The sequence below is a fragment of the Microcaecilia unicolor genome, chromosome 5 (genome assembly GCF_901765095.1).
Source record: "Microcaecilia unicolor chromosome 5, aMicUni1.1, whole genome shotgun sequence".
Taxonomy (NCBI): Eukaryota; Metazoa; Chordata; class Amphibia; order Gymnophiona; family Siphonopidae; genus Microcaecilia; species Microcaecilia unicolor.
This window is the reverse complement of record NC_044035.1, coordinates 333,108,849-333,134,364: the sequence shown is the minus strand read 5'-3', so window position 1 is coordinate 333,134,364 and position 25,516 is coordinate 333,108,849. Positions and strand designations below refer to the sequence as shown.

At 40.2% G+C, this 25,516-nt stretch overlaps 1 protein-coding gene across 1 annotated transcript in view; it reads right to left on the bottom strand.

The window, feature by feature from the left end:
• The window catches only part of CDH8 (cadherin 8), a 590,312-nt gene that overhangs the window by 203,099 nt on the left and 361,697 nt on the right, over positions 1-25,516 (bottom strand). The window contains exon 5 of the mRNA XM_030204496.1: positions 18,942-19,129. Coding sequence (XP_030060356.1) covers positions 18,942-19,129 — 188 coding nt within the window. The remainder of the gene's footprint in view (positions 1-18,941; positions 19,130-25,516) is intronic.

Genomic DNA, 25,516 nt, shown 5'->3' with positions numbered 1-25,516 from the left:
ATAAGAGCAGGAAGCACTGGCAGTTCTTGTTGTTGGGAGAAGGAATACCATGGGTATGAAGAGAGGACTGGAGAACGTGAGAGAAAATGTTTTCTTTTAACGAACAGCATTACAGAACATTAAGGGGTCTTTTACTAAAACTTAGCTCAACTTATCTGCAGCAGGGCCCATAGGAATAAAATGGGCCCTGCTGCAGACAACTTGAGCTAAGCTTTAGTAAAAGACCCCCTAAGGGCACTATTTACTAAGGCACATTAGCGTTTTTAGTGTGCGCTAATGCTAGAGACACCCATATATTCCTTGGTTGTCTCTAGTGTTAGCACATGCTAATTTTTAGCGCACACTAAGAACCTTAGGGGCTCTTTTACTAAGCCATGTTGGTGCCTATGTGGGCCCAACATGCGCCAATTCGGAACTACTGCCCGGCGACTGCATGGCCCGGGTGGTAATTTCATTTTTTACGCACGTCCAGTACACACACTGGAAAATATACTTTATTTTCCAGTGCATGGCGCAAACTGGGTGGTAATTGACATTGTACATGCACTGATAATTACCACCCAGTTAACGTGTGAGACCGCACATTCATTTTTGGCCCCAAAAAAGGCCTTTTATGCAGGTGTGCTGAAAAATGGACCTGCGCGCGCATCCAATACATGTGTCTACAACAGCGCAGGCCGATTTTAAGTGCACCTTAGTAAAAGGACCCCTTAGTGTGCCTACAGCGCACCTTACTAAACAGGGCCTTTAGACACAAGAGGCATGCAGACCTCTGTCAGTGTGACCTGTCTCTTTCTTTCTAGTTTTGCTTGAGGCAATGCACTGCTGCCAGTGCCTGATGACAAATGCCACCCCAGTATTACTACTGAGGGACAGGCAGAGCCAGATATAGAAAAAAAAATATCAGGCACTCTACTAGTACACTCGAAGTGTAAAGGGAAAGAGAGACACAGATCATATTCTTGTTTGTTTCCTTATCTTGGACACAAATACATCAATCATGCCCTTTTCAAGAGCGAGAAAATATGCAGGTGAGAGAGGACAAGAGAAGGGAAGGGAAGGGAAGGAAAACAGCAGCTGTACTAGTGCACTACTAATAACACTTGCATTAGTCTCCCAATCAGCCTTAAGCATATGTTATCAAATAAAGAAGTTGGAAGAGGGTTGGATGTTCAGCCTGGCAGTAGTAGAGGAGGACACAGAATATATTGTTGGGCACGGTTTGTCTCCTGAAGAAGGAATGAAACGGAGGCGCTCTGTCGAGCAAACCGCTGCCAACAGCAGATAATGGAAGCTAAGTATCTGTGATGCCCTTAATAGAATTATTGCTAACATTTTGTAAAGTTGATTGTAGAAACATACAAAAAAAAAAAGAAGTCTAAGAAAATGGTATAAAAAAAGAAAAAAAACCTTTAAAGGGGTTCATTCTGGAGGTTTTTAAGGCTGATGAGGAAGCCCGCCTGGCATATTTGGAAGAAAAAACTGCTACGTGCATAAGTAAATAATCAGCCGAGCATCTGAAGCCTTTTCCTCCTAAAACTAAGAATAAAAAATCCACATACAAAAAAACCATAAAAACGCAACTTAATCTTTATAACTTTGAAAGTAGTTCATGAATAAGGTTGCGGCCATTTATAGAAATAAGTAGTAGAGGAGAACAAGAACAGCAGCCAAAGACAGTGCAACAGTTTTTTCTTGGATACCTAGATTGTGTTAAAGGAAATCTTTGACTCAGGTGATGATGATATACAAAAACTAGAACTGGACAGTTCTGACGATATCCAATCTGTGATAGCTGAGGAGATTATTAGCAGCCCAATGTCTGACGAGGAGGAGACTCATGTAGCTGGTAGTACACCAGCATCTTCTTACACACTAACCACTAGTGCCCTTGCAACATTAAAGGATTTCATAGGAGAGGCCAAGCATACAGAGATAAGGGGTTCAAGGGGGAAATCAAATGTCTGGAGGTACTTTCATGCTCTGCAATATGAACACTTTTGCACTGTAAAAAGCATATGAGATGGGAAGAAACAACTGGCCATTTTTCCAACACTTCTATAAAGTACCACTTGGGAGGCTGGAAGTCCTTCAAGCCAAAGAATGAAGTAATAGTAACAAGAAAAGGAGAAAAGGGGAGGTCTACTAGCAGTGACAACTCACTTCCCCAGCCCCTGACACCAGCTACAATGCAGACACAGAGGTAATTGGATTGTGTCCTATTGGTTACAGGGTGCATAGATGAAATTGTTGCTTTGGATGACCAGCCCCTGCAGGTTCTGGAGAAAGTCGGGTCTAAGCACCTGCTCTGTCTGTTAGCCTCAAATTACATAGTGCCCAGTAGGAGAGCATTTAGTAGACAGGTGATTCCTCACTCTATTCCCTACATTGGTATTAGAGGTGTGCAGGACACTGGGTGGGCACCGGTGGTGGTAGATTGGGCACTGGGCAACAGTGGCAGGAGGGGCATTGGCAGCAGGCAACAGGCAGAATACTTTGACTCTGGCAGATACAAAGCCCTACAAATGTCTTCCATGAATGTGCACTTTATGGAAAATGCACACTTTCAAAAGGGCGTGTACTCTTTTGGAAGAGTGCCCATTCCTCCAAAAGAGTGTGCACTCTTCAAGAAATTGCCCCATATAAAGAAAACAAATAATGCTGCAAATGAACTGTGGACTGAAACAAAATGACAAATTTGGGGTTGTCAATTTCTTAAGGTGAAATTCTATATAGATGGGACCTCAAAAACCAGCACCGTAAAATCACATGGTTAGCATAATTCTATAAACTACACCTAAAGTTATTACACCTAAAATTTAGGCGCACCCATTTAGGCTACCTAAAACCAGGTCTAAATACCTGTGCCTAAGTTAGGCACAGATTGTGTGTATTCTATAATGTGCACATAGTTTTTTGCAACGCCTACAACCCACCCATTCTATGCATATGGCCACGCCCCCTTTCTGACGGTGCACATTAGAATTTACGTGCACCACATTATAGAATATGCCCAGAAAGTTGTTCACACAAATTCTAATTAAAGCCAATTTGTGCCACTAATTGATTAAGTACTAATTATTGGTGCCCATTAGCTTGTTAATCAATTAAGTTGTGGGCACAATTTGGCCATGCGACCAAATTAGAATGCGCGACTTAAGGCACCATATATAGAATTGTGGGGTTAGTAAATAGTAGCTTTCTGAAATTGTCATTTACGTGTATATGTGATTTATACATTGAAATGTCACCATCCACACTTGGAGATCCATTAAATATGACCTCATTGTTGTTTTAACCCAACTCATTAGAATTACTCTTTTGTGACTGCTCAAAGTTCTGTTGTACAAGAATGAGAAGAGTGTTAGCTTTAATTCATCTATCCCTTCAATGCACAAGGAACAATGCATCACCAGACTACAGTAAAGGTCATCGTCTGATTTGTTACTGTCACTCTAATCACCTGTTACCCTCCTCCGACTCCGAAGCCAAGTTTATTACCTCCAAGGTCTTCCCGCCTCAAGAACAGATGATCTACTATTAAATTTAGATGCCAACAAAGTGTGCAGTAATTGACAAGACCTCTAGAATTTGTTTTAATCTCACTGCAATAAAGATCATCTCTTTCTTAATCATTACTAATAAATATGAAAGCCATTCTATTTCTTTCTGTAGTGAAATGACTAGACATTCACTTCTGTTAAAAACATGATGGGAATTTAGATATATCAGGATTATTTTCTCAAATGATAGATAATTCTCAACAGCCCGAGAATGTGGTAGGAATGCATACTCATTCAAACATACCATTATAATATAACGTTGTAGATTATGGCAGTCTACCGATTATTCCTGTCCACATTGCAAAGATACATCCCAGCTGCCAGCTGTAAAGTGTAAGCACAGAAAAGAGATCTCTTCCTCGCTTCCTCATTTTTTACAGTTCATCTTCCAGCAGCTGAGCATATGCAGGGTAATTTTCTATGGGTGTGGCTAATAAAAGTGCCTTTTCAGCCACCTATTTTAAGGAATGTACCTGTCTTTATAAAATATTAGCTTAAATGACAGAAACTGTGGCTGCTTTTCAGGCATTAAGCAGGTATAAATGCCCACAACTGTAACTTCTAAGGATGAACATAAATTAGCATATTTTTATAATTCATGTATGTACACGTTTGCACTACCCAAACTCCTCTTCTGTAGACGTCTACTGACAAAGTACATGCCGTCTTGTCAAAACCAGTGGAGGAGTGGCCTAGTGGTTAGAGTGGTGGACTTTGGTCCTGGGGAGCTGGGTTCAATTCCCACTGCAGGCACAGACAGCTCCTTGTGACTCTTGGCAAGTCACTAAACCTGTCATTGCCCCAGGTGCAAATAAGTACCTGTATATAATATGTAAGCCACATTGAACCTGCTATGAGTAGGAAAGTGCAGGGTATAAATGTAATAAAATAAAAATTTATGCTGGTTGGTATTTAATGAGAGGCTATTTATACACATATGCAGCTTCAGAATACCTCTGCTAGATTGATAATCAGACTGGGGAGATACTCTGAGGCTAAACCGTTGTTAAGTGACTTTCATTGGCTTGGGATTGATAGTCATATTTTTAAAAACTTGCATGTTTGGTCTATAAAAGTTTTAATGGACTAAATTCCAAAAGTTATGTCAGAGGCTAATATTTCTAAGCAACAGAGCCCATTTAAGAAGTAAGAAAAGGTTGCTGTTAGATTTTCCATCTATGAAGAATGTCACATAAAAATATTAAGGAGCGTTCATCTGATTTTCAAAGTGTTAGGATTTGGAATAGAATACTGACTCAAATTCATCAGATTACTATTTATATCCTATTTAGGAAAGCTCTCAAAAGTTAGGGCCCTATTTACTAAGGTGCACTAGTGGTTTTAGGGTATGCTAAAATTAGCGCTCGCTAAACGCTAGAGATATCCATATATTCCTATGGGTGTCTCTAGCGTTAGCACACACTAATTTTTAGCACATGCTAAAAACTCTAGTATGACTTAGTAAACAGGGCCCTTAATTGTTTTCAAGTCAAAGATTGTGATTTGTAAGCTTGATCTGTACTATTATAGCCTTTTTGCATAGATAGTTATTGTACTAGATTATCAATCATTGATTTTTGGAAATTCCTTCTAATGTGAAGCTATTCTTGTTGTAATTTGTAGCATTAGTTAAAAGCAGAGAGGTCTCTAAATACAATACAATATACAGATGAAAAAAAGCCTTCTAAAATTATCCCTCAAAGGTCTGCCACTTAGTTCACACCCAACACTGCATCCATCCCATCAAAACACTGTTAAAAATGGGATTTTATATTTTGAGTTAAGAATGAGATTACCACCCACAGAGAGACTGATTCACGAGAGAAGAGATTAGATTAAGGATTGCCGACATGCTAGAGTGATTCAAGTGACTTTTAAGTGAATAGAGATAAGTACTAAATTTTTGAATTGTTGTGTTAATTGCACATTTTATTTTATTTTTTTAATTGGCTAAAACATCGAGCATATTAACCAGATGATGTCTTCAATGTGGAAAACCTGAAATATGTTTCTTAGGTACATGAGACGTGATCTCCCTATCCCTAATGGCTAATAATGTCTTAACATTGCCCACTTTGATAATGATGGGGTCCTTTTACTAAGTGGCCTGCGCTGATATAGACACATGTATTGGATGTGCACAGGTTCATTTTTTAGCGCACCTGCAAATAAAGGCATTTGGGGGGGGGGGGGGCTGAAAATGGACATGTGGCAAAATGAAAATTGGTGCACGTCCATTTTTGGCCTGAGACCTTACCGCCATCCATTGACTCAGTGGTAAGGCCTTATGCTTTAACCAGGTGGTAATCGTCAGCATGCCAGAAAATTTCCATCACACTTACTGGATGTGCGTACAAAATGAAATTACTTCCTGGGCCATGCGGTAGCCAGGCAGTAGTTCCAAATTGTCATGCATTGGGTGCATGTAGGCTTAGTAAAAGGGCCCCTATGCTCCTTTATGAGTGCATGCCAATTAAGTTAGAATCTTTAGAATAATGTCATATGTATTCATGATAATAGGTACCCATACCAGCATAGCTGTTGCCCATGCATATGACCTGTTAGGTCCTCTGTGTGTCATCAGAAAAACTTGGCTACATGAGTGCCTGTATTTCCAGTGGATATTCTAGTTATTATTGTACTTCCAGACTCTCAGAGTAACCAAGCAACATGGTCACTTGTATTTCTTATTTATATATGCATTTGTTCTGCAAGAACTTCTGGTCCATATTTCCTACTTGATCATTCATTCTGAAAAGCTTAAAACTAGTTGAATAATTGTTCAAATAGAGCATCAGAAGCATGTGACACTAGGACATGTTTCTGATTTATCTTCATTTTAGTCCCGTGGTTATTTATGCCAGCGACAGAGATTCTCCAGATCTTACTACATGCCACCCTTACAGTTCATTTCTGTCATGTAATTTCTGATTTCCATTGTGTGGTGTGAGATAAAACAAAAATAAGTCTACGGACTAAAGAGAGAAATCAGAATATATTCAAGCTTCAGCATTTTGACATCCAAACTGAAAAAGGGAATGAGTTATCTACCTTAATATGTGTTTGTCTAAAATTGGCATTTTGCCCAGGAATCTTTAAAACATCCTCATTTTTAATTATTCAAAAACTAATCATTTGGAAGTTGACAAAGGAATGTGCATTCCATTTGAAGGGCCTATTTACTAAGCTATGATAGCTGTTAACAAAGCAGTTTAAACAATTTAATGGTTAACGATGGCACTTTCCTAAGTTATACTGGATCATTTGCACATGCTATTTTTCCCCTTAATACAGTACAGGGTGGAGAACGGGCAGAGACCGGACAGAGAATCATAATTCTATAATGAGCATTCTAATTTTAAGAGTCAGGAGCACACATAAAAGACAGTATTTTAGGAGTGAAATAATTCCTATGTATTACTTTCTCTGTATTTCCGGCAAGTTGTTTTATCGCTTGTAAAAATTTAAATGGTTATAAATTTAAAAATTAACAAAAAAGACAGTATTTTAGTCATTTACATGAGGTGGAGGGGCATATTCGAAAGGGACGTCCAAGTTTTGCAGAGGACGTCCTCGCAAAACGTCCTGGTGGAGGGGCGGGAAAACCCGTATTATTGAAAGAAGATGGACATCCATCTTTTGTTTTGATAATACAGTCGAGGATGCCCAAATCTTGACATTTAGGTCATCCTTAGAGATGGTTGTCCCTAGACTTGGTCGTTTCTGATTTTCAGCGATAATGGAAACCAAGGACTCCCATCTCAGAAACGACCAAATGCAAGCCCGTTGGTCATGGGAGGAGCCAGCATTCATAGTGCACTAGTCCCCCTGACATGCCAGGACATCAACCAGGCACCCTAGGGGGCACTGCAGTGGACTTCCCAAATTGCTCCTAGGTACATAGCTCCCTTACCTTGTGTGCTGAGCCCCACAAAACCCACTACCCACAACTGTACACCACTACCATAGCCCTTAGTAGTGAAGGGGGCACCTAGATGTGGGTACAGTGGGTTTCTGGTGGGTTTTGGAGGGCTCTCATTTACCATCACAAGTGAAACAGGTAGGGGGGGGATGAGCCTGGGTCCACCTGCCTGAAATGCACTGCACCCACTAAAACTGCTCAAGGGACCTGCATAATACTGTGATGGACCTGAGTATGGCATTTGAGGCTGGCACAAAATATTTTTTAAGATGTTTTTTGAGGGTGGGAGGGGGTTAGTGACTCCTTGGGGAGTAAGGGGAGGTCATCTCCAATTCTCTCAGGTGGTCATCTGGTCAATTCGGGCACCTTTTTGTGCCTTGGACGTAAGAAAAACAGGACCAGGTAAAGTCGTCCAAATGCTCGTGAGGGACATCCTTTTTTTTCCATTATGTGTCGAGGATGCCCATGTGTTAGGCATGCCCAAGTCCCGCCTTTGCTACACCTCCAACACGCCCTCGTAAACTTTGGCTATCCCCGCGACGGAAAGCAGTTGGGAACGTCCAAAATCGGCTTTTGATTATACCGATTTGGGTGACCCTGTGAGGACGCCCATCTTCCGATTTGTGTCGAAAGATGGGCGTCCTTCTCTTTCGAAAATGAGCCTGTAAGTGGCCTACTTACTCATATAAATGAACTCATGATATATTGACTAGCAGAAAACTACATATCATGTTTTGATGATATATACTTTGCTGATGGGCATGTCTGTGGGCAGAGTTTTACTAAGCATGAACGGAGCACGTAAATATGAACATAAGTTATAGAAAACCATTATTTATGCACATTCTAGATAATAACTAGGTGTGGGTATTTAAACCAATGTAAATTATTGCAATTCAAATATAAGAAAAGCAAACATATACACAATCCCCCTAAATAAACTCACCTTATTTAACTGTGTTCAAGCTGATTGTCACAACACCAATATTACTGATTAATGCAGCCTCAGAGCTAAATGCCCACAACCTAGAAGTTCATTTTCACACGAAGGGTACAGCAATACTAATCATAAGCTACCCCAGTGGAGAAAAAAAAGCACTAACGGGTATTTTAAAAACTCCCCCTTACACTGGTGCACACAATAATGAAACTCAGTGGTATTAAAGGTCCAGAGGAGGGACAAGCAAATGGTTTGAATAGCATCACAATGAAATCCAAAAATTGCAAACTTATCTTCCAAAGTCTACCGAGTAGACAGGAGAGTGCCAGTTGAAGACACTGGAAGATAAGTGTGCAGCTTTTGTATTTAATTGTATTTAATTGTGAAATTGTTCAGACCATTTGCTTGATCATCAGAGTCTTATCTGGACCTTTAATTCTATTGAGTTCTGTGACTGTGTGCACCAGTGCATGGTTGAGTTTTTTTATTATGCCTTGTAGATCTTTTTTCTTCACTAGAGTAGCCAATGATTACTGTTGCTGTAGCCCTTCATGTGGGCGTTTAACCCTGAGGCTATGTTAATCTATAGTATTAACATTGTGGTAATCAGTGTGTACTCAGTGGAATGAAGCAAGTTTTTGAGGGATTGTGTAACTCAAATGTAAGTATATTTTCTGTCCTTGTGCTAGTATTCTATGAAGAAAAGTAGGAGCCTAGATTTACCATAAGTGTTGCCATACTGGGACAGACCGAAGGTCCATCAAACCCAGTATCCTGTTTCCAACAGTGGCCAATTCAGGTTACTAGTACTTGTCAAGATCCCAAAACAGCATTTTATGCTGCTTATCCCAGAGATAACAAACAAAATACACAGAGTGTATGTATGCCAATGCGATAGTCTTGAATACTGTATGAACTAAAGTGAAGGGGAGTCTCATAAAGAGTTTGTCTGTTGATAGTAATATTATTTTCACTCAATAGGTGAATATATTACATGTATTCATGTCATAATCATTGACTCCACCTCCACCATCCCTTTTATCATAACAAAAAGCAACTTGCTCTGTTCTCTTAATATTAAATCTCAATAAATATGTATTTATCGAAAAGCAACACACTGCACTTATCTTAGGCAAATTGGTGCCCTCTTAAAACCCCGACAGGTTCCCGTTTCGTATAGACTTTGTCAAGGGGGAGTGGCTATAGTTCTGTCGAAGAGAAAAAAACCAGAGAAAACAGACGTCAAGTCTCTTATATTTTTCTTATATTTATATCTTAACATACTATTGAACTTATCTACATGATCGCAAGGTCTTTCTTAAAAACGGTTCGAGGCTTACCCGATTCATGCCCCAGGCTTCAATGTGTGCTGATTTATCCTTTGAAATGGACAAAATGGCGGTAGCGTTTTATCTAATCTCAACTGAACAGCTGGTAACGTTACGTCAAACGTCAATACGTGAGGATCGTCAGAAGCACTTAAAGGACTGACGAATTAGGCAAGGGATTTAAATATTGTGACTGCAGCTTGTGTAAGAAAACTGTTTTGTACAATGTTTAAAAAATTAGTTAAAGAATTTTTAGAGACACAAAACAAAAAAGTTCTTAAAGACAAACTAAATGGAACAATAAAGCGTTGGAAGCAAAAATACATAGTAAAAATTTGTTTAGATACATTAAAAGCAGGAAACCGGCCAAAGAGTCGGTTGGGCCGCTGGACGAAAATGGTGTTAAAGGGGCGATCAAGGAGGACAAAGCCGTAGCGGAGAAATTAAATGAATTCTTTGCTTCGGTCTTCACCGAGGAGGATTTGGGGGGGACACCGGTGCCGGAAAGAATATTTGAAGCGGGGGAGTCGGAGAAACTAAACAAATTCTCTGTAACCTTGGAGGATGTAATGGGTCAGTTCAGCAAGCTGAAGAGTAGTAAATCACCGGGACCTGATGGTATTCATCCCAGAGTATTAATAGAACTAAAAAATGAACTTGCGGAGCTACTGTTAGAAATATGCAATCTGTCCCTAAAATCGAGTGTAGTACCAGAAGACTGGAGGGTAGCCAATGTTACTCCGATTTTTAAGAAGGGTTCCAGAGGAGATCCGGGAAATTATAGACCGGTGAGTCTGACGTCGGTGCCGGGCAAGATGGTGGAGGCTATTATTAAGAATAAAATTGCAGAGCATATACAAAAACATGGACTGATGAGACAAAGTCAGCACGGATTTAGTGAAGGGAAGTCTTGCCTCACCAATCTAATGCATTTTTTTGAGGGGGTAAGCAAACATGTGGACAATGGGGAGCCGGTTGATATTGTATATCTGGATTTTCAGAAGGCGTTTGACAAAGTGCCGCACGAAAGACTCCTGAAGAAATTGCAGAGCCATGGAATCGGAGGTAGGGTATTATTATGGATTAAGAACTGGTTGAAAGATAGGAAGCAGAGAGTAGGATTGCGTGGCCAGTATTCTCAGTGGAGGAGGGTAGTTAGTGGGGTCCCGCAGGGGTCTGTGCTGGGTCCGTTGCTTTTTAATGTATTTATAAATGACCTAGAGATGGGAATAACTAGTGAGGTAATTAAATTCGCCGATGACACAAAATTATTCAGGGTCGTCAAGTCGCAGGAGGAATGTGAACGATTACAGGAGGACCTTGCGAGACTGGGAGAATGGGCGTGCAAGTGGCAGATGAAGTTCAATGTTGACAAGTGCAAAGTGATGCATGTGGGTAAGAGGAACCCGAATTATAGCTACGTCTTGCAAGGTTCCGCGTTAGGAGTTACGGATCAAGAAAGGGATCTGGGTGTCGTCGTCGATGATACGCTGAAACCTTCTGCTCAGTGTGCTGCTGCGGCTAGGAAAGCGAATAGAATGTTGGGTGTTATTAGGAAGGGTATGGAGTCCAGGTGTGCGGATGTTATAATGCCGTTGTATCGCTCCATGGTGCGACCGCACCTGGAGTATTGTGTTCAGTACTGGTCTCCGTATCTCAAAAAAGATATAGTAGAATTGGAAAAGGTACAGCGAAGGGCGACGAAAATGATAGTGGGGATGGGACGACTTTCCTATGAAGAGAGGCTGAGAAGGCTAGGGCTTTTCAGCTTGGAGAAGAGACGGCTGAGGGGAGATATGATAGAAGTGTATAAAATAATGAGTGGAATGGATCGGGTGGATGTGAAGCGACTGTTCACACTATCCAAAAATACTAGGACTAGAGGGCATGAGTTGAAGCTACAGTGTGGTAAATTTAAAACGAATCGGAGAAACTTTTTCTTCACCCAACGTGTAATTAGATTTTGGAATTCGTTGCCGGAGAACGTGGTACGGGCGGTTAGCTTGACGGAGTTTAAAAAGGGGTTAGATAGATTCCTAAAGGACAAGTCCATAGACCGCTATTAAATGGACTTGGAAAAATTCCGCATTTTTAGGTATAACTTGTCTGGAATGTTTTTACGTTTGGGGAGCGTGCCAGGTGCCCTTGACCTGGATTGGCCACTGTCGGTGACAGGATGCTGGGCTAGATGGACCTTTGGTCTTTCCCAGTATGGCACTACTTATGTACTTATGTACTTATGTACTTATGTACTTATTAAAGTTGAATAACAATTCAGATAGTGTGAAAAAGTTTTTAAGATTTAGTTTGTCTTTAAGAACTTTTTTGTTTTGTGTCTCTAAAAATTCTTTAACTAATTTTTTAAACATTGTACAAAACAGTTTTCTTACACAAGCTGCAGTCACAATATTTAAATCCCTTGCCTAATTCGTCAGTCCTTTAAGTGCTTCTGACGATCCTCACGTATTGACGTTTGACGTAACGTTACCAGCTGTTCAGTTGAGATTAGATAAAACGCTACCGCCATTTTGTCCATTTCAAAGGATAAATCAGCACACATTGAAGCCTGGGGCATGAATCGGGTAAGCCTCGAACCGTTTTTAAGAAAGACCTTGCGATCATGTAGATAAGTTCAATAGTATGTTAAGATATAAATATAAGAAAAATATAAGAGACTTGACGTCTGTTTTCTCTGGTTTTTTTCTCTTCGACAGAACTATAGCCACTCCCCCTTGACAAAGTCTATACGAAACGGGAACCTGTCGGGGTTTTAAGAGGGCACCAATTTGCCTAAGATAAGTGCAGTGTGTTGCTTTTCGATAAATACATATTTATTGAGATTTAATATTAAGAGAACAGAGCAAGTTGCTTTTTGTTATGATAAAAGGGATGGTGGAGGTGGAGTCAATGATTATGACATGAATACATGTAATATATTCACCTATTGAGTGAAAATAATATTACTATCAACAGACAAACTCTTTATGAGACTCCCCTTCACTTTAGTTCATACAGTATTCAAGACTATCGCATTGGCATACATACACTCTGTGTATTTTGTTTGTTATTTTATGAGACAGAGTGACGGTCTCAATTATTTCCTTAGTTATCCCAGAGATAAGCAGTGGATTTTCCCCAAGTTAATTTTAATAATGGCTTATGGACTTTTCTTTTAGGAAGCAATGCAAACCTGTGTCATATCTCCTCCCCTCAGCTGTCTTTTCTCCAAGCTGAAGAGCCCAAACCATTTCAGCCTTTTCTCATAGGGAAGTCGTCACATCCCCTTTATCATTTTTGTCATCCTTGTTTGTACCTTTTCTAATTCCACTATATCTTTTTAGAGATGCAGTGAGCAGAATTGCACACAGTATTCAAGGTGTGGTCACACCATGGAGCGATACAATAAAGTATCGCCAATATAGTGCATTGTTAGGGCATTTGCTATTTTCTGACTATGAGGTCATGGGCTAATATTCACCTTAGCACACAGTACTGGTAAAAAGTTAATGTGGGAGCACTTAGCACCTCCTATTCAGGAGGAGCTAAGTGCTCTATGTTTAAACTGCATTAACCAGGTAATGCACCGTAATTTGAAGGCACAAGCTAATTAATGCTTCTACATGTTTATCTTTATTAGTTTTTATATACCGCTTATCTAAACAGTGCAAAGTAGTTTGCATAATAATAAAATCAATATATAAACAATACACAAAGAAACGCCAATAGTGATAGGAAAGCCAATCTCACAAGACTACACTTACTTCATCCATCCATGCAAAATGCTTTACATGGTTACAATCAAAATACATAACACATAATATTTTAAACACTATCTGCAGAGTCCTCTGAATAATAGTCCCTCAACTCAGAAAAGTCTGTTCAAACAAAAATGTTTTAACCAAAATCTACATTTTTTTAATGTCTAATTCACCCCTAACTCTAGCTAGCAAATTATTGAAGTACTGCGGTGCCAACCGGTATAATGATCTCTTACAAAACCACTGACACAAGCCTTGCACTCAAGATGGTACTAACAATTTATTTCCCTGCACAGATCACAGCTCTCTCTAGTGAGAACATACGGAATAACAAAAGATCTCAAAGATGAGGACTGAGTCGAATACAAAGCTGCATGAACAATGTCAACAACATTTTTCATTTTTTAAATTTATTTCACTTTCTATACCGCCCTTACTAACTGGCAGACCAGAACAATGTACAGACTAAAAGTTTACAAATAGATGGTAGGAAAGGACCTACATTTTAGATAGGAAAGAAGTCTCCTACATTCAAACAAAGTCAATTTAAGAGGGAAAAGGGAAGTAGGTAGACAAGGATAAAGAAGGGGGGACAAGGGGAAAGGAGCAAGAACCTAATGGATGGACATTACCCCTCTATGGAGGATGAAAAGCAAGGGTAAAACGCCAGGTTTTCAGTGCAATCTTAAATTGTTTCTGTGAGGATTCTGCATAGAAAGCTAAAGATATTGTATTCCAAAGGAATGGTGAAGTGAAAAAGAAGGCTCTGTGTCTGGTGGATTTGAGAGTAGCCTGTTTTGGTCCTGGGAGAAGAAGCAATGATCATTCAGAGATTGCAGAACATAAGATGGGGAATAGAGGGTCATTAAAGAAGATAAATAGATAGTCTTGAAGAGGTGTGATATCTGGAAAATAATGGTTTATAGGAAAGATAAGTAGGATCTCATCAGAATAGGAGTGACAAGAAATATCCAACGATTGAATCAGAGCAGCAAGAGAACTTAAATATAAATTAAAGAGAAGGGAAGAGAGAATGGAGACCTGGGGGGGCATCACAAGATACAAGGCAAGAAGAAGAGATCGAAGAGAGGTGTGAACTCTGTATGATCGACTGTAAGAAAAGAAATGAACCAGGTTAGAACTGATCCAGATATCCCTAGTACAACAAGTCATGACAACAAGAATGTGTGATTCACTAGATCAAAAGCGGCAGAGAGATCTAAAGAAATAGCAAGAATGATTTTGTGTTTATCCAAATAAGAGTAAACTTCACTTAAAAGGGCTGCCAAAACTGTTTCTGTACTTAAACAAGATCTAAAGCCAGATTGTTTGGGGTGGAGAGCCATGGTTTTGTCCACAAAGTCTGACAGCTGGATAAAGACAACTTTCTGAAGAAGCTTTGATAGGAAGCACAAGTTGGACACTGGGCAATAGTGTGCTGATACTGATGGATCAAGGGACGGTTTCTTAAGGAGAGGGTGAACTACTGATGACTTCCAAATTTTTAAACAGTGATGTAACGTGATCACATTTCTTCAAATTCTCTAACAATTTTCCAGCATATTTTGCATTGACTGTAGTATATTCAAATTATTTGCTGAAAAAACAGCATATACTATATTACAATCATCCAATTGTGAGATTAACAATGCATAGAGTGTGAAATGATTTTGTCATAAAAAAATTTCAGTGATCTAAGCTGACGAAGCAAAAAAAAGTCTTTTTTTATAACACATGATACCTGTGCATCAAACACCAAATATGAATCAATTAAGAGCCCCAAATAGTCAAACACGGCAAGAAGTCATCAGTTCCCTAAGCAATTGTGGTTTCAAATACTTGGGGGGAAGCTTCTCTGTCACAACAGAATGAACATTCGCATGCTTCCAATGCCCGGACACCAACCCAATAGTCAAACTATGATTAGTCATATATAAAAGAAGAGGGGTTAATCCATGTTTACTTATTTTAACCCATTGATGAGGAACTGAATAAAAATAAAATCTAATCTTTTGACCTTCAAAAACAGCTTTTCAAAAGCAACCAAAGAAAAAGTAGAAAATTCCATCAAAGTTATAACTTTATCATATACAAATTAAACATCGCAGATCAATGACCTTCCTTTATTCAGCATGGTCTCAGACCTTAAATCCTCCACCTTATCAACAAAAAGCTGATCTATCCATCAAAGGCATATGCATGCTGACCAAATTCGACTTACCGCCTACTAAGATATTAAAAATTTGAAAAAGCTTTCAGAAGCCATTATCAGCATTCTTGACCACACCAGAATAATAATTCTTCTTTGCATTTTTAACTTGAGCATCATAATGTTTCTTCTGAAATTTCCATTTCCTCAATAAATCTACAGTACCATGCTTCCTCCAAGCCCGCTCACAACTCCTAAACTGTTGCTTCAACATTTTCAAGCCATCATGGAACCAACCATTTAATCTCCTTCCCTTATCTAATCCAATATCTCTGGTGTCAAATGATCCATAATGGCATCAAAAGTATCCATTTGTTGGCCTGATGCTCCAAAGATTTGGACAAAAACTCTGCCTAATGGCACCACCTTCGCAGGATCAATATCCCACAATTTGCGTTGCCACCTAGGGGCCACTGTCTGACGCACAATACTTAATAAAAACTTAGGGGTCCTTTTACTAAGGTGCGGTAGTGTAGGCACGGATTTTGGGTGTACACCAATCCATATTTCAGCATGCTTGTGAAAAAAAATCAAAATTGCTGCACATCCATTTTGAGTCTGAGACCTTACTGCCAGCCATTGACCTAGTGGTAAAGAATCCGGGCGGTAATGACCTAAGTGCATCAAATGCCACTTGGCGCACATCCGTTATGCGCGTCCGACGTGTACAAAAAATGAAATTACTGCAAGAGCCACGCGGTAGTCAAATGGTAACTCCATTTTGGTGCACGTAGACACTTACGCGGCATAGTAAAAGGGCCCCTTAATCAAACTATGAACCATTCAAAGAAAAAAGAGAAAATCCATACTAAATAAATCCAACTCTCCCCCCTGCCCAGTTAATAAAAAGTCAAGAATATGATCCTTAATGTGAGCTGGGTTTTGAATCCACTGCTTCAATCCTAAATCCTGCATGCAATCCAAAAAGAATTTAACTTGTGGCTGCCATGACACGTGATATCCTAAAAATACATTTAAAAAAATGGCACATGGATAAAGGGAAAATATTGAAAAATGCTTTAATATGTTTTGTGGTAGCCCATTGCATTGTGCTAAATGTGCAAAATGGGCCAAATTAAATATATGGTGCCTTAAAAATTAGCACAAAAAAACCATGTCCTTAGGACGATTCTATAAACCACACCTACAGCTAGGCATAGTTTATAGAATATACATTGTGGCTGCTCATGCAGCTAAAATGTAGGCTCACCCCTTTAAGCCACCTAAAACCAGGCCTAAGTACCTGTGCCTCTAACTTAGGTGCAGATCAGGTGTATTCTATAATAGTGCACATATTTTCCTGAAATGCCCACGACCTGCCCATTCCACACCCATGACTTTTTATGTACTACAGAGAACGGACATCTAAAACACTGAATTCTTAACAAGTCAATTATCATTACTAGGAGCCCAATGTTGGGCTATTTCATTTTGGAACCTTTATGATGTACGACCCCCTGATGCAGACATTGAGTGCTGAAACACAGCCCGTGTCGGGTTAATGATGCAAAGCATCAATTTATATGACTGATTAAAGGACCTGTTTTGGAATTGAAAGTTCTTGGTGCTTTTTTGCCTTGCATTCCACACCCTTGGCCACTCCTCCTTTTCAGCTGAGTGCATTAGAATTTACTCGCACCATATTATAGAATACACCTAGAAAGTTGTATGCATAAATTCTAATTAAAGTCATTGAGTGTTGCTAATTAGTTGTTAGGTACCAATTGTCAATGCTTATTGGCTTGTTAATTAAGTTGTGTGCGCAATTTAGCCGTGCCACCAAATTAGTATGCACAACTTAAGACGTCATTTATAGAATTTTGGGCTAAGAGCCTATCACAGTTTAATAACATACATTTTATACTGAATAACACCTACCAATTTCTAAAGTTCTCTGATAAGTTTAACTGCTATAGCATGAGAATAATTTTCAGTGGGTTCATCCCTCTATCAATATATATAAATGGCGAGTGTCGTACTCACTCGCAAATGCGTAGAGACCCTCTCTGCCCCGCCCCCGCGTCAATATGTGATGACGGGGGCGGAACAGAGAGGGTCTCTACTGCGCATTTGCGAGGGACACTGCCGTCACTAATGCTCCCCCCACCCGGAGTCGCCGCCGCCGCCACCCACCTTTCACCCGGTCGGGCCCTCGCTCCGCTATTGAAACAGCGAGGGCACGCAGCACACAGCTATGCTGAGCTGCCGTTGGCCTTCGTTCTTCTTCTGTGCCTGTGTCCCGCCCTCGACGACATTACATCACACGAGGGCGGGACACAGGCAGAGAAGAAGAAGAAGGAAGGCCACGGCAGCTCAGCAGTAGAGCTGTGTGCCCTCTCTGTTTCAATGGCGGAGCGAGGGCCCGACCGGGTGGAAGGTGGGTGGCGACGGTGACGGCTCCGGGGGGGGTGAACTCAGAGGGGGAGCGGCAGCGGCGAACTCGGCGGCGGGGGGGAGCCTTTCAACCCCCCCTTCCTATAATAGCCCGTTTTTACGGGCTCAACGGCTAGTTACTATATAGTAAAATATGGAAATCAGATGACTGCTATTCTTACTAAGGTGCTTCAATGGAAAATGTAGATACAGTGTTTTAGATATCAAACATTGTGAGATTATATTTTATATCACTGTTGAAAGGAGGAATAAGGCTAAAGGCTAACTGATCTACCTTACAGAAGACAAACAACAGTAGCATAATGATAACCATGATCACAATTATGATCATAATGCCATCTGGACTCCTTAGCATTACATTTTCTTTTCTCAAAGAGAAGCAGACCTATAATAATGGCAATGACTATTTTAAATATTAGTTAACAATAGACAGAAGCCCATTCAATTCCCATGGGCTTCTTCACATTCAGCACATGATAATCAGTAGCAGCGCTTTGTAAAAGGAGTCCAGAGACTACTATGGCCAATAAAAAAAATGATATTTTTTTCTAACCTTTTTAGACATGCACAAATGCTATTTTTAGCCTTTTTATTTCTTGATTTCCTCAGAAGACTGCATAAAATGAAAAGATAGTCAGTTACACTGTGTGTTTTTTTTTTTTTTTTTTTAGGAACTTATGTCTCCTCTGCTAATTAACATCACAATGTTTTCTTTCTATATACTACCACAATTACTTGTTCAAGAAGGTACATGAAACATCTCACATGTCTTTCTAATCAGTGCCATTCTGGCTAATTTAACTAAACTGAATGGAGCTGTGTTTTACCTTTCGCAGCCGAACAATGCCATCCTGAGTTTGAGAATCTGTTGTGATCTCAAACATATCCATCCCATCTCCGTCAATAACGTCAAATGATGACTTAGCATTGTCCCCAATGTCACGGTCATTTGTCTTCACTTTTCCTATGGAGCCGCCCAGAGCTGTGTCTTCTGCCACTGTGAACTGATACTGGCCTTATAAACAGGAAACAAGACCAAACATTAAAATCCTAGTTTATAGTCTTAATTACTTATATATATTTGCTTCATAGTAGGCCTCCATGAGAGAGGCTGCTTACCCTTAACTAAAAAATGCAAACTTGCTTCCTGCATCCCTTAACTGGCAATACAACACTCGATGCAGAGTTCAAGCTGAGAATACACATCCTTTCCATTGTATTATCCCATCTACTCTTGGCAGGGATGTGCACTGTTGCTGTGCATAAAATGCTAGACTGTCTTCAGCACAGGATGATTCAGTGTTTAATACACTGCTAGGCACTTGAAAACTTACCTTGTATAATTACAGACTTGTGGCTCATTTTTGATAAAAATCCAATTACTAAACTTCTTCTGTGTACCCTCCAGCAAGCTGTTCAGATGAATGAAAGATGACTCTTGTTACTGAAGCCCTGCATAGTCTAAGGACCACCTACCCTGTGTTCTGAATCGTTCTGGATACACCTAATTACCTATTGTCTTCCATGGAGATGCACACGATCTAATTAAGATGCAAAGGCCCTCCGACAACTCAGATTCTAATGCAGACGATATCTGGTTATGATTGATGATACTTCACTGTCTAACATGAATTAACTTAAGGTTGTTAAAATGTATTGTGGGTGCATTCAAAGCTAAAGGCAATGGTTTTGGTATTGATGAATTTAAACGTTATTGTTGAAATCAGGGAATTATTGGCACATATGCTAGTCCAGTTCAATGATATAAAAAAATTCCTCCAAAATCTCACAATATGCAAACCATGGGCCCTGTTTACTAAGGTGCACTAGTGTTTTTAGTGCACACTAACAATTTAACACGTGCTAATCCTAGAGACACCCATATATTCCTGTGGGTGTCTCTAGTGTTAGTGAGCTTTAATTTTTAGCATGCAAAAAAAATGCTAGCACGCCTACAGCGCAGTTTATTAAACAGTGCCCTACAATAGTAAGTAGGAATGGAAAAGTCCATATGTACTAAATATGGAAATATTTCTGAGTACATTAAAATGCATTAAAGGTTACACACTGACCCTGTATCCCCTTATCCTTCTCACTCCCCACAAAAAGTCACATTCAAAATTACCTCTTTGAATGGCAAACTCTTTATCCAGGTCCTCAAAATAACCTGCTGCCAGTGGAGGAGTTGACTACAACTTTTTTAAACCAACTTATAAATATACATATAAGTTTATTGATTGTAATTATAAATCACACTAAAATTAAGAAAAGCTCTAGGTAATATACAATATACAATAATGTTGAACAGTCTCCCTCTAGAACTATGTCAGATAACTTCTTTGTTCATGTTTAAGAGGCAGCTAAAATATATTTGTTCCTCGAGGCATTTTTTTGATTAGATTAATTGAATAATGTTTGATTTTATTTTGCAGGAGATAATGTGTATTTTATGATGTTGTAAGTGTATTTTGTTTGTTTTTATGGTTTGTTCATGCCAGCTTAGATAAGTTCGATAATGTGGGATCATAGGAGCCAACTTTTCAAAATGATTGGGGGGGGCTTAATTTTTTTTTTTTTTACAGGTGGTGCATTTGTCCCACTCCCCTCGCCCTCCCCCTCCCCTCACCCCCTCTCCCCTCCCTCTCCTCAGAGTTCCAAGCCCCCCTCCCTCTCCTCAGAGTTCCAGCCCCCTCCTCTCCTCAGAGTTCCAGGCCCCACTCTCCTCAGAGTTCCAGACCCCAATCCCTCCCTCTCTCCTTCCTCAGAGTTCCAGACCCCCCTCCGAGTTCCAGATCCCCTCCCTCCCTCCGAGTACCAGACTCCCCTCTGCGTTCCAGACCCCCTCCCTCCCTCTCTCTGAGTTCCAGCTCCTCCCTCCCTCCAACTCGAGTTCCAGCCCAACCTCTTCTCCCACTCCCACAACAGTTGTTCGCCTGCCCCTCGCCTTCCTGCATGCCACCCATAACTTAAAAGTCATCTTACTGGGGTCCCGGAGGCAGCAGTAGTGAAAGGCAAGCACGAGCAGGCTCGGCGAGTTGGCGCTAAGTTCAGCCTGCCTTCCTTTCTCGTTGCTCTCAGCTTTGCCTCTGTTCCCGCCCTCATTTCCTGTTTCTGCAAGGGCAGGACCAGAGGCAGAGCTGTCAGTCCTTTTTGAAATTATGTTCACGTGTCCTCCAGTTGGGGGGGAACCTTCTGGCTTAATTTCCCCTGTGTGTTATTAAACTACAGTCAGTTAAATCTGTTTTCTTTGAAAGTGATCATTTGCTGTCTTTTCTGGACTCCAAACAGATCCCGGTCTCACCCCCTCTGTTATGTGTTTCTGTAATATCTACTCCGTAATAGTATAAAGCCTGAGTGGTTCTTCCTCCATTTTTTCTTCTTTTTGGATACAATTCCTTGAATTGTGCCTTGCCTCTCTCAATTTGTGGACTTAAGATATAACTGTCACTTATAATAAATTGTTAATGATAATAATTTTCCTTTATGAATTTGTGACATTCTTTTCTGTTCAAGAATTTTATTTCTTGTGGAATGTAATGAAATCTGTGAAAATAAAATAATAATAAAAAAAAGAAACTAAAAGGGTCGTCCACATAGGTTAGGACATTAACGGGTCCTTTTGCAAAGCAGTGGTAAGCCCAAAGCAGGCTTACTGCTCACTAAAACAGATATACTGCCGGGCTACCGCAGCAGCCCAGCGGTAGTTCCCACTCCCAGCATGCTCCATTTCTGATACCACAAAAATATATAATTTTTTGTAGTGCTGGTTTGTACCCTGTTGTAATCAGGCAGTGCCGCATGCTTTCTGGCCATCGCCAGGTTAGCATGGGAACCCTTACTGCCACCTCAATGGGTAGTGGTAAGTGCTCCCGTCCCAAAACGGGTATGCAGCAAGTGCTTCACTTGCTGCATGGACATTTCTTTAAAAAAAGAAAGACCTGCCTTCTACTCCCAAAGTGATGCACTTAGGGAGTAGAAATCCACGGGAGATGTATGTGTTAGGCGGGGAGAGTCTGATATGTACGGACGGGGAGAGGGATCTTGGGGTGATAGTATCTGAAGATCTGAAGGCGACGACACAGTGTGACAAGGCAGTGACCATAGCTAGAAGGTTGCTAGGCTGTATAGAGAGAGGTGTGACCAGCAGAGAGAGGTGTGACCACCGGAAGGAATCGGGAATGACCCCCCCTTACTCCCCCAGTGGTCACCAACCCCCTCCCACCCAAAAAAAACTATTTAAAAAACATTTTTCCAGCCTCTATGCCAGCCTCAAATGTCATAACGAACTCCATCACAACAGTATGCAGGTCCCTGGAGCAGTTTTTAGTAGGTATTGCAGTGCACTTCAGGCAGGCAGACCCAGCCCCCCCTACCTGTTACACTTGTGGTGGTAAATGGGAGCCCTTCAAAACCCACCTGAAACCCACTGTCCCACATCTAGGTGCCCCCCTTCACCCTTTAAGGGCTATAGTAGAGTTAAGTTGTGGGTAGTGGGTTTTGGGGGGCTCAGCACCCAAGGTAAGGGAGCTATGCACCTGGGATCAATTATTAGAGCTATTAGAGCGAAAACAGCATTCTTCAAATAATGGAAAAAGGATCAGAATGAAGAAAATAAGAAACAACATAAGCAATGTCAAGCTAGATGCAAAGCACTGATAAAGAAGGCTAAATGATAATATGAAGATAAACTTACCATGGAGACAAAAAGTCACGTATCTTGCTATGCGCTATTCTATAACAATGTGTACCCAAATCCCATAGCTCACAACTCAAAAGGGGGGCATGGCCATGGGAGGTGTAAGGACAAAATCAGTAGCATTCCTTAATATTGAGAATGTGTGCCCAAATTGGGCACCAGGAATTACATGTAGTTTCAGCGGGCATAAGTCCTGGTCCCTAAATATGGGCAACAAAATCAGCACTCAATGCTATTCTATAACACCTTTTTTTCAGGTACATCAGAAGCAGAAAACCTGTAAGGGAATACATGGGACTGTTAGATCATGAAGGAGCAAAAGGGGCACTCAGGGAATGTAAGGCCATAGCAGAGAGATTGAATGAATTATTTGCTTTGGTCTTTACAGAAGAAGATGTAAGAGATCTACCTGTACCGGAAATGGTTATCAAGAGTGACGATGCGGAGGAACTGAAAGAAATCTTGGTGAACCTGAAAGACGTATTGAGCTAAATTGACAAGTTAAAGAGTGATAAATCACCTGGAATGGATGGCATATACTCCAGGGTACTGAAAAAAACTCAAACATTAAATTGCTGATCTGTTGTTAGTAATCTGTAACCTGTCATTAAAATCATCCATGGTATCTGAAGATTGGAGGGTGACTAATGTAACACCAATTTTTAAAAAGGGTTCCAGGTGTGATCTGGGAAATTACAGACCAGTAAGCATGACTTCAGTGCCAGGGAGAATAGTGGAAACAATTATAAAGAATAAAATTACAGCACACGGACAAACATGGTATAATGGAATAGAGTCAGCATGGTTTCAACCAAGGGAAGCCTTGCCTCACCAAGTTACTTCATTTCTTTGAAGACATAAATAAGCATGTGGGTAAAGGCTAGCCTGTTGATACAGTATATCTAGATTTTCAGAAAGCTTTTGACAAAGTTCCTCATGAGAGAGACTCCTGAGAAATTGAAAAAGTCATGGGATAGGAGGAAATGCCCTTCTATGGATCTTAACTGGTTATTGGACAGAAAACAGAGGGTAGGGGTTAAATGGCCATTTTTCTCAATGGAAGAGGGTGAATAGTGGAGTGTCACAGGGATCTGTATTGGGACTGGTGCTGTTTAACATAGACAAGGGGACACTCAATGAAATTACATGGAAATACTTTAAAACAAATATAAGGAAATATTTTTTTCACTCAATGAACAGTTAAGCTCTGGAACATGCTGCTGGAGGATGTGGTAACTGCAGTTAGCATACTGTTTAAAATGGTTAATACAAATTCCTGGAAGAAAAGTCCATAGTCTGCTGTTGAAATTAACATGGGGGAAGCCACTGCTCTCCCCAGGATTGGTAGTATGGAGTTTTGCTACTAATTGGGTTTCTGCCAGGTACTTGTGACCTGGATTGACCACTGTTGGAAGCAGAATACTGGGCTAGATGGACCATTGGTCTGATCCAGTATGGCTATTCTTACGTTTTAACGTTTTCTAGTCCCTTCATTAATTCTAATCAACATATCTGCAGTTGGTGAGGTGTAATCTGGAAAAAAAACAGGGTTATCCTTTGTTAGATACTCTATGCATTATGAATTGAACTGGGTAAGATATCCAAGACACTTGATGATCAGCTATTATCAGCCTACTATCCATTTAATTATCATTTCAATGGTAGATAATACATCTTTTGGAGTTTTACAAGATCAACACCTGCACCTTTAGGTTTTTTTTTCTGAATAACAGTGAGTTTCTACTGTACTTCAAAACAAAGAACCATCTGCTTTTGCTAAGATAAAATTATAGAAGACAAAGCGAGATCTCAAAACAAAACAACAATTTCTAATAAACTAATAAATTTGCACAATTCCATGTCTTTAAAGCTGCTAATAATCTTGGATACTTGAAGTCACAGCAAGCAAAATGAGTACTGAAAGGAGCAGGTATTGAATAGACTGCTAACACTTTCGTTTGAGGTTGGCTCTCTTCTTGTTTCAGAAGTTTATTTTTCAATGAATCATTTTAAAAAATGTATTCCCCCCCCCCCCCCCCCCGGTTTACGAAGCCGCACTAGCAACTGCTGTGCGCTAACACTGGCACAGCTCATTCACTTTGAATGGGCTGTGTTGGCATTGTTGCACAGCTTAGTAAAAGGGGGATTTATTTGCATAATAAAATTGAAAGGCTCAATTTTGTACTGGCATGGTCACTGCAATAGGTGCTGGCATCAGCTTAAAATTAATACTTATATTGAATGTCCTGATCCATATAGGTAGTGGGATCTGGGCTAGTTCGTCTTATGCTTTCCCCCATATTCTATATATGGCATCTAAACTTGGGCGCCAATTAAAGATGTGCACCCAATTAAATGGCTCACAATCCAATTACCTCTGGATTATACATATTTTGACGTTCATTTGGAATTTGATAAACTGCTTTTGCTAATTAAAGGTCAAAGCGGTAAAAATAATACTAAATGAAAAACCAAATAGAAATGTAGAGGAACTCCATTTAAAATAGGAAACATCACATTCCCACAATTCACACATCTAAAATCAAGAGAAAAGAAAAATCAAGTTAAGATTAAGATCAGGTATGCCATTTCTCTAGAAAATACCGGGTCACTTTACAATGAGGTTCAAAACCAATTGACAAGTAATGAGCCTTTAATAGAAACTTCAATTTTGGTATATGTCGTTCAAAGTTGAACGTGAGAAAT